General features: G+C 26.7%; 1 protein-coding gene across 1 annotated transcript; it reads left to right on the top strand.

Annotated features, from left to right (window-relative positions):
- The first annotated feature begins 3306 nt into the window (after positions 1–3306).
- On the top strand, positions 3307–4199 carry LOC107411246 (uncharacterized). Its single transcript, XM_048481205.2, has 2 exons — positions 3307–3495; positions 3709–4199. The coding sequence occupies exon 2, from the start codon at positions 3932–3934 to the stop codon at positions 4100–4102; it is 171 nt and encodes a 56-aa protein (XP_048337162.1). The 5' UTR covers positions 3307–3495; positions 3709–3931; the 3' UTR covers positions 4103–4199.
- The last annotated feature ends 6360 nt before the right edge of the window (positions 4200–10559 follow it).

The following is a 10559-nucleotide window of genomic DNA, read 5'->3' as shown; positions in this document are numbered from 1 at the left end:
TATAATTCTTCTAGACTCTATGAAATTTACCTAATTAGAATACTTTTTTTTATAATTTAAGAATTACAAATAACACCTATAGATAATATTAAATTGAGAAATGTGAATGAAATAATAAAGGAGAAAAATAATAATTTTTTAAAATTTGAGAAAAATTGATAATATTTTTAAAATCAAATGGTTTAAATTGTATTTAAAATTTTAAATTAAACCTTAAAAGAGATAGATGAAATTAACCCCACTAAAATAATGTTCATTGTGAGTTTTTAGAAAGCAATTTAATGCCAAAATATTAGGTGTGAACTCAAACTGACAAAATTGAACAAATTCGATTCGGATTGAATTTGGTTGTTAATTTATTCTATTTAGATAATTTTTAACCAAAACAAATTTAGATCATTTTTAACCAAAACAAATGGAATCAAATTAACTATACCTAATATAATTTCTTAATATTTTATTATAATCATTTATATTTTTAATATGTATTTTTTAAAAAAATTACTTAGTTTTAAATATTAATAATAATAAATTCAACCTATTAACAAATTATCATTTTATCAAAAAATATTTTAAAAAAATAATAAAATAACAAACCGGCCAAACCAATGATAGTTGATTGGTTTCTTTCATTGGTTCAATATGGTTTAGCTTAACCCAAAAAAAAAAAAAAAAAAAAAAAAGGGGGAAAAAATCCAACCAAAACTTCAAAACTTTAAGGGCATGTTTGGTTTATGAAATAAACACAATAATAGAATTTTTATTCCATAAATTTTGTGTTTTATTATGTTTGCAAAGTTTTTAAACTTGACATAACTATTCTATAAGAATAAATATGTCTCCATTTAAAGGAATAACAATTCTTTATTAAAATCTCAGAATCCCTAATCTTATTTTTTAATTTAGATAAACTTTAAAATATCCTTATTACATTTAAATTTAAAATGATTATCACATACTAAAAATATATAAATAAATATAAATTTTAATTTTTAATTAATTTTTACTAAATTTGAATTTTTTGAAAAAAAAAATATTTATGAAGCATAAACTTTAATTTTAAGTCATTATTTTTACCAAACATATAAATAAAAATTATCAATCATTTTTTATTTTCTATTCTTATGAATAACTATTTTTATTTTTTAAAAAAATATGTATTCTGCATAACGTAGTCTAATGATCCTAGAGTATTGAAGTTTTGTTTAATCTTGCCTATGATTGTATAACACATGGAATATTTTCCATATCAACATCCATACCAAACATTTCTTTCTCTCTAACAAATGTGGATCGTCTTCTCATTTTCTCCTATCCATCAAAATATTTTAGATCTCTTCACAGCATCAAATTTCAAGGAACAACATTATCTTTCTCGTTCATCACCTTCCCCAAGCTTCTTTCTTTTCCAACCTCGCTTGCATTTTTTCTCAGCCTTTCCCTATCTTTAACATCTAAATCTTAGACAAATTTTTATTCTATATGATAAACTTTCATTAAATTTGTCCAACTTACTTTCATTTAAAATTTTCGTAAGCAAATTGTTTTATTAAATTCTACAAAGTCATGACGAGTGTCTCTCAATTGATGGGGACATGATTGAGTGGATAAAATCAAAGGTTCATTGTTTTGATTTTTATTTGTTTGCTATCAACCTAGGCCCACTAATGAGGTTAACCCCAAAAAGATCCATTAATGAGGTGGCTCGCTCTCTGGGTAAATTTGCTTTTTATTGTAGTGATATTATTGTTTGGCTAGAAGAGGGACCACCATGGCTCTCTAAACCGTTGTCACAGGATATTTCTCTCTCCTTTAGTTTTTTATTGAATGAAAGTTGAATCTTGTTTTTTAAAAAAAAAGAAAAATTGTCAATTTATTCGCATTTAGTTTTTATTAATTATGTCATTAGAGTTAAATTAAAACATTAACATTGAAATGTGAGAGGAATAAATTATAATTTTTTTAAAAATAAAGTGGAACATCTATGAAAAGTTGCCAAACAAACGGGCTACTTAAAATTTATCCAATGATTAACATGTTCTTATATTATAAAGGTAGACTTTTTCACTGTACAAACTATTTTTGACAAACCATCTTAACCATTAAATGGGATATGGTTAAATGGGATTTATCCAATGGTTTGTAACTATTTTATTTTAAATGTGTTAACTTTCAATGTTTAATCTTATCAACTATTTTCTTAAAAATAAGCATTGTTCACCATTGGATAATAACAATGAAATGCTAGGATTATTTGTTTTGTTAAATCCTTTGTAGGTGTAACCTTCCCCATTATGGAGATAACCAAAGATAGATTGCAGTGGTTAATAATTTATTTTTTGTTGTACAAAATATAAAAATTAGAAAAATAAACACCCCTTTTCACAGCACAGATATAAATATAAAAGGGGGAAAAAAATTAATTAAAACCTCTTATTCCACCACATATTGAAGTTTTTATATGTAACATTATTAACTTGACAAAAATATTTTGTTTTTGCTAACGGCTAACTATTTAAGTAGACAATTACTGACTGATGAACTAAATGAGAGCAAATAAATAAATTAATGCTATGTTAGTTGATAATGATAATAAAGATAGTTGAAAATAATAATAATAATATAAAATTTGGTGAAATATGTGGTATATATTAATATATCAGCTGAATTATGTGTAGAAGCATAATTTTCCTAACGATATTCATAATAATATGGTTAATGGTATTTTTATATCTCAATTTTCAAATTTTTAACAATTTTAATTTTTTAAAATAACTATTTAAATTTTTAATTTTTTTAATCTATTGCATTTGATTAAATAAACAGATAATAATTTTATTCACAACCAAAGCCATAATTTGTTTCCTCACATGTTTTGCTACTTTCAATTCATTTAAAAAATATATTTGTGGATAAAATCATTAGACAAAATCAAAAATTAAATTAATCTATAATAAATTAAAAATTAAACATCTGAATTACTATTTTTGAAAATTGAGGTACTAAATCGTAAACGATTATGAAATCACAGTGCAAACATTTTCCATATTGGCATTATGGCAAATAATATTTTAAGTAATATATATTTTTAAAATAAATGATGAATAATTGGTGGAGGAAGATGGTTTTGTTTAATGCTTGATTTTTGTCCTATTGTACAGATTGCGTCGGTTGACCGATTTTGTTTTTATTATTTTGTCATGTGGCTAATTAATAATATTTTAAAAACAGATAATTATAATATCATGTTCATAATATAATAAATAATCCCATGTATCTTGAAGCCCTATTTCATACCCAGTTTGGATAAGCATATGGATATGAGTCATATGACTTTGTCCAAACTTTGAGATATAATTTTAGTTTCTCTTTGGGGATATTATTTTCGTTGTCGAACTTTAGCAGGGACATATATCCCTTCCCATCAAGACTTGAGAAGAGGATAAGACTGAGAGAGAGAGGTGTCCCTTGGGAGCTCCCAATGGCCATTTTGAGGTAATTGCTTCAAACTATTAACATCTCTCTATATATCTTTTCAAACTAAAGTTGAAAAGCGAGTCTTTTTTCTATTATTATTTTAATTTTTTATGGGTAATCATTAATTCAATACAGTTGTTTCTTTTTTGCTTCATTTGGTAGTAGAATATATAAGTACTGGGGTTTTAACTTGTTACATACATATATATATATATATATATATTTATATAGATAGCTTGCAGAAAGACATGATATAAATAGCCGTTCTGGGGTTTTGGAAAAAGTGAAGGGGTACGCGGATCCAGAGATAAGACACAAAAGAAGAAGAAGAAAAAGAAAGAGAGAAGATAGAAGGAAATAATATATTTAGAATTTATAGAGGTTATATATAGGAGAAGAGAGAGAGAGAGAGAGAGAGAGAGAGAGAGAGAGGTACTTACAAGTTAAGGCAAAAATGGTGATTCAGAGAATTGAAATGTGCGTGGAGCTACTAAAAATGGCGATAGAGTTTGTGATCGTGGTGGCGGAGGCAGTAGGGATTGTGATTCATCAGAACATGTCGCCGGCATTCATTAGAAGTTCCGCTTATCCAACCCCTCTTCCTTTCATTGGTTTTTATCCTTGAATGATGATGCAGAGACAAAAACCTTGTTGTAATTATTGAAAAACCTTGTTGTAATTATTGATTATTTGTTTAAAAGTGATTAATTATGTATTCTTTTTTTTTTTTCTCCCTTTTTATCCTTTCCCGATTGGTCAAATTTTGATGGGTTTGATGTTTGAGCGATGAATTGATAACAATGTGTAGTAAGTTACAGGCTTTATTTATTTATTTATTTATTTTTGTGAATACAGGCTTAATTTTCTTGTATGTGGAGTGAGTGAGATAATAATAATAATAATAATAATAATATTGGCATATGGTCCATAATTCCATATGTTATGCTACATATTTCGATCTGCTTGCAGTGATCGATTTGACATTTTTCATTTTTTCTATCCTCTGTGTCTCCCATGCCATATTTGGCACACATAATGATGGTCGTCAACTTAACTAAACCACTTTATCGTTCTCAATTTCAACATCAATTTTTGTACTTAAAGACTCCAAATTATATATCATTGTGGAACACGGGTGATCAGCGACGAAATAGACAGCTCAAAAAAACACTATACTTGGTTTCTTTCATAATGCCAAATAATTGAGGATGAGAAAATACGTTTATTAATTTTCTTTCCCAATTTTTGTCCCTCTAGGGATCATATTATAATATTTTGGTAAAAAGTGTTTCTTTTACAAAAGGGCGCTTTTAAAATTACCTATTAACAAAAGTAAATTTGATATATTTTTAGAAAAATATTGGCATATATATATATATATATGTGCATATAATTTTTTTTCTTTTTAAAAAAGCAAGACACTAGAAACACCTCTTACAGGCTCTTCCTTCTGTTTAAAGCATAATCGTTTAAAAAAAAAAAAAAAAAGGAAAGAATTTATGGTCCACAACAATTAATTCTTTTTGTTTATCGGTTTCATTTAATTTGCATTAAAGGATATCAAATCATACGATGTTTTAATTTAATATGGATCTAGAATTAGAATTATATTAATGATGTACATATAACTCAAAACATAAAAAAATCCAAACATATGCAAAAATCCAATGCTTGCTTATAATTGGAAGTCATAAAAATAAAAAAATTATTGCCCATAGAAATTATATTTCCTGACATTGCAAAAGTATACAACTAGATGTACATGGGGAATCAAAACATATAGGCAGGAGCAGAGGCAAGCATGGGCCTGTGGGCCGTCATGACTCCCTTGGCCCAATTTCTTTTTCAAATATTTCTTGGGCCTCCATTCACGTTATAATCTGTTTTTTCAATTGACACTTATTTTTTTAATTAGGTATTAATTTATTTCTATAATATATGTATATTAAATATTTTGCAACTATCTCTTAACCTAATTTTTTTTTTTAATTTTTGTTTTTATTCTGATACTATCACTTACCCTAATCTAGATTTGAGCCAAAAAAAAAAAAAATGATTTAAGCCAAAAAAAAAAAATACTCATCTGGACAAATTACACATGTTCCAACCTATTATACTCTACAATCTATAATGGAAATACAGTGCCAAAATCTCCATACATATTAGCTTCTTCTACTTTTTTCAATTCCATCGGCATAGGAATAAGGAAATCAGGAAATATTTTTTTGGTAGAGAATACATGATTGTGAACTATTATTATTATTATTATTTAAACAAATTACCAGTTGATGAGATTAGTTTCCGAAAGTGGGAGCTGGCATTACATGCACAAAGAAGGAATTATTCTAAAATGATGAAATTCAAGAAGCTTATAGATAAATTAATTAAAAAGCAATTATATATTTTTGCATTACTTAATTATATGTTTTTTTTTTTTTTCCTACAATCAAATGTTGAATGTTACTGTTTTTGTTTTCAATTTTTATGAAAAGAATCTTGGCCCCCAAAATGAAGATCCTAGCTCTCCTTTATATATAGGGAAATTTGAACTAAAATATTTGACAAACACCTTTTTTTTTTTTTTTTTTAAACAAATATGATGTTAGTCTTTGAATTAATATTTACATCCAAGGATGAATAAATATGATTTACCAAAACAAAAACAAAAAAGAAAATGAATAAATCATGATCTTACCCACTCAGTGACTTATCATTGCTTATTTGAGTTTGGATTTTTTTATCAAACTTATTTTTTTAGCACTTATCTTCTTAACATTTTGGTTAGGAAGTGTTTCATAAATTAAAAGATGAATATTATATTATACACGATTAAAAAACACCTTAAAGTTTTATGACATTTTTATGATTTAGTTAATGCACTTTGTATTATTTTAATTTTATCTTGAAACATTTATTTCTAGAAACACCAAAGTGCTTTTTTTTTTTTCTTTTTTTATATAAAAAATACACTTTTTATTTTTATTTTTCTTTTAGTGCCAAAAAAATAAACAAATGAAATGTTTTTTTTTTTCGACTATTAAATGTTAAATGTTAATATTTTTGTTTTAAGTTTTTACGAAAAAGAATCTTGGGCCCAAAATGAAGATCTTATCTCTGTCCTTGTATATAGGGAAATATGAACTGATATATTTGACAAATATTTATTTACAAATATGATGTTAGCCCTTGAATTAATATGTAAATCCAAGGGTGAATAATCCATGATTTATCCACAAAAAGAAAAAAAGAAGAAAAAGGAATGAATAAATCACGATCTTAACAACGCCATAACTTATTGCTTAGGATGAGTTTAGGTTTTTTATCAACACTTAATTTTTGCAGCACTTATTTCAGTAATACATTTGTTATAAGTACTTCATAAAATACATAATGAATATTTGTTTAAACACGATTGGAAAACACTTTTAAGGTTTTATGATATCTTTATAATTTCATTAATGCATTTTGTACTATTTTAGATTCATCTTGAAATACTTATTTAGAGGAAACACCAAAGTGCTTTTTTTTTTTTTTTATTATAATAAAAAAAAACACTTTCTATTTTTCTATTGTTATTATTTTTTTTGGCCAAACACATAGATAAAATTTCCCCCCCTCCCCCTAGCAGCAGCACTTGTTAGAGCTTCAAAAGCTCTGCCAAAGACGCTATTATTACTCTCTAGATGTATATGTATATGGCCAAGATGGAAATAAATAAATAAATAAATGAATAAAATAACCAAATCATGTTTTTGGAAGCATCTCCTTACTAAATAGGGAGATTCTCTCTCCCTTCTTGGTCTTCTTCTTTTTCTTCTTCTTCTTTTTTTTTTTTTTTTTTTCCTTGTTTATCTTTATTCATTAAGAATAAATATACTAAAGGCTCTCTCCATAAACTCCTAATGAAGACCTATAGGACAACATAAATACATGAAACAAAATTAAACTATCCTATTAATGCTTAATAATACATACATACAAATTTATACTTCTCCTCCAAGCTCCAATTCACCCATTTATTTTTCCACCCTGAAATGGTAAATTGGGAAGTTCAACATGAAGCAGTTTCTTAAAATTTGACCTTCCTATGCGTGATAAACTGGCCCCAAATCGTATGCCCTAAATTTGGAAAGATTTTGCTCGTTTGTTAATTCGTCGAAGGGCTTGAATTTGGTGTAATGTGCCGGGTTAAGAAATAATGGAATTGAAAGGTTTTTCACGTTCATATATGTCATTGCTCCAAACCATAAAAAAGTGTCTATATTGATATTCAATACAAATAATATTAATGTATTTAGAAAAAAATTGTTAAATGAACTAGATTACTAAACTACGTCCTCAAGTTATTACTTACACAATTATTATATTATGATATGTATAATTTAATTACATAGCCTATATTTAAAAGTTTGAATAATATATTGACCATTTGGTTCAAATATGATTTTCAACCACAATATATGTATATATATATATATATATTTGTACTTCAACAAAGTGGCAGAATTACAAAACATTTATCAATAAGACAATAGCACTTTACTAATTGTTTACAAATAATATGATATTACTTGATCGAGTTCACATAAACATACATTTAGATATGTTAATTTGTCAAAAACCAAAATTTTTGGTTGTAATAAGAATTTTATAAGCCATGTAAACTGATATGAAATTAAGCTATATACATGGATGTATATATATATATATATATGTTTGGTATCATTCCTAATCATGCAGGGGAAGGATACCATGTAGTAGATATATATATGTTCTTTTTGTTCTCTAGTATATGAGTAGAGTATATACTTCCGCTCATATATACTCATATTCCTTAACACTCATAATCCGATGGCAAGCTATATTAAGTATTTTTTATTTTGAAATTGTATATATCAAAGGTAATCAAAATTACATTCCTGATTTCCTAACCCGTGAATTTCTGTAGGGAACGGCTTCTCACCCAAGGCCTAATCATGCCTCGCAAAAAGGGATCATCTACCCCTCACCCAAATCCACATCCTTCCAAAACATATTAAACCCAATCAACTCACGACCAGACCTTAATTCCTACTGATTCTACCCACTTATCTCAACCCATTCCAATCAGTCAAATCAATTACCAAACTACCATTGTCAAATCTTATAATCCATACAGTTTGGTTCCCAGCCAACCATTCACCCCCATCAATCAAACTCAAGCTCCATTATCTCCTTATTTTGATATCGCCCGTAATCTTTTATTTTATATCGAACATTCTCTCCAAAAACTTCCAACTATTAATCAAATTGTTATTCAATTTCTTCCCCCAAACTTCCATTTTATCCCAAAACTTCCAAGAGCAAATCACAAATACTATACCACTATTCTTCAACACACCAAATCAGTCACTATTACCCCTTTTTTTTTGATAAAAAAGACAATTAAACCATCATTTCACATAAATTTTGGATTCAAAAGATCCTTACTCTCGAAGAGTGGAATCAAGCCCCTTATCAATCAAAACAAATCACCACCGTTGGTGATGTCAATATGTTTAATTATTTCTTCATTTATTTTGATTATATTGATGCTTGGGACAAAATCTTCTTCATTAATTTCTATTTGCCAAAATCCTGACTTCATGTCAAATTTTGAGAAAATAGTGGCTTGATTAAGACGATTGATTAAGTCCTTCTTATTTGGAATAGGGTATCTAATCCATTGGAGGCATTTATTTAAGAGTTTATAGTTGATTACTAGTCTAGGGGATCCACGTTCTAATTTAGCATTTTTCTGAACATAAAAAGCGGAACAAGACCAAGGGGATTCACTAGGACGAATTAATTTTTTAGTTAGGAGTTCTTGAATTTCAATTTTACAATATTCCATTAGTTCTTAATTGATTTGAATGGCTCTAGCCCTAGTTGGAATGTTTCTTTCATCAAAATCTTTTTCATAAGGAATTTTAATTATGAATTTTGCCCTATGCCAAAAAGCATTAGGTATTTAAGCATAAACTTCTTTAGTTAATTGTTGTTGAAAATCGTTGATTTTGTTTTGAAGATAAGAATTAGATAATTGATTTTCTATTTGTTTATATTTAATTTTTTCTTGTAGAAAATGTGAATGTTTAGTTTTAGTTTAAATACGATTGATTGTTTTTGAAATTGAATTTTCTTTCAATGTTTGAATATTATGTGATTTCTGAATAAATTCAAATTTAACCTTTTCTCCTAAGGGGTCGCTGATTATTCTATCATTTTCTGTAGTGAATGGGTATACCAAAGAAAGAAATGGAATTTCTAAGATGACTTGATCTGTCATGTTTCTAACAAGGATAAATGATGTTTTGAAATAAATTTTATTATGATAAATATGTGCGTGATTAATTTCGTATTGTAAATCCATTTTACTTCCGTTAGCGGAGTTTAATCTTTCTTTTGTTTTTGTATAATATTTACTAGATATGAGACTTTCTTGGATACAATTTAAATCGGCACCTGAATCTAAAAGTGCAATTGTTGTGAATTGAAAATCTTTAATGATTATTGTAATTTTTATATGCCATTTTCTAACTTTGATTTTTTGAATTGAAGCTAAACAATTGTCATGGGAAGATCTTTCTTCCTATTCGTCAATTTGATTATGAATAAGTTTTTGAGGTTGTTCTTGAATAAATTGTAATTGGTGTTTAATTAAGTAGTTTTCCAATTTTAATTATTTAATCTTAAACTTGATTATTTTAATTTCAAATTGCAAATCTTGAACAGTTATCTGTTTATTTTTTGCTTTATTAATTCTTTGTAAGGCTTCTGACAAACATATTTTTTGAGTACTTTAATTAAGTTGATTTGTTTCTTTATTATTATCAGTTATAATCTTTTTGTATTTTTTCATTATTCTATCCTTTCATTAGGATTATTTAATTTTCTAAGTAATTCTAAGATTATATCTTCATTTTCAGTGGAATTAGTTAAGACATTAATTGATTTATTGCAATAAGTACTTAGACAACAGGCATCTAAACATCCTAAAGTGATATTGGAATTATCTGTGTCACTAGTGGATTCGAAATGAATACTTGATTCAGTGTAAATAT

Source organism: Ziziphus jujuba, chromosome 9 (assembly GCF_031755915.1).
Source record: "Ziziphus jujuba cultivar Dongzao chromosome 9, ASM3175591v1".
Classification (NCBI taxonomy): Eukaryota; Viridiplantae; Streptophyta; class Magnoliopsida; order Rosales; family Rhamnaceae; genus Ziziphus; species Ziziphus jujuba.
Note: the sequence above shows the minus strand (reverse complement) of the source record. Positions and strands in the feature narration are given on the sequence as shown.

Excerpts from the sequence above, each read along its gene's own strand:
- LOC107411246 (XM_048481205.2), top strand. The coding sequence starts at position 3,932 with ATGGTGATTCAGAGAATTGAAATGTGCGTGGAGCTACTAAAAATGGCG.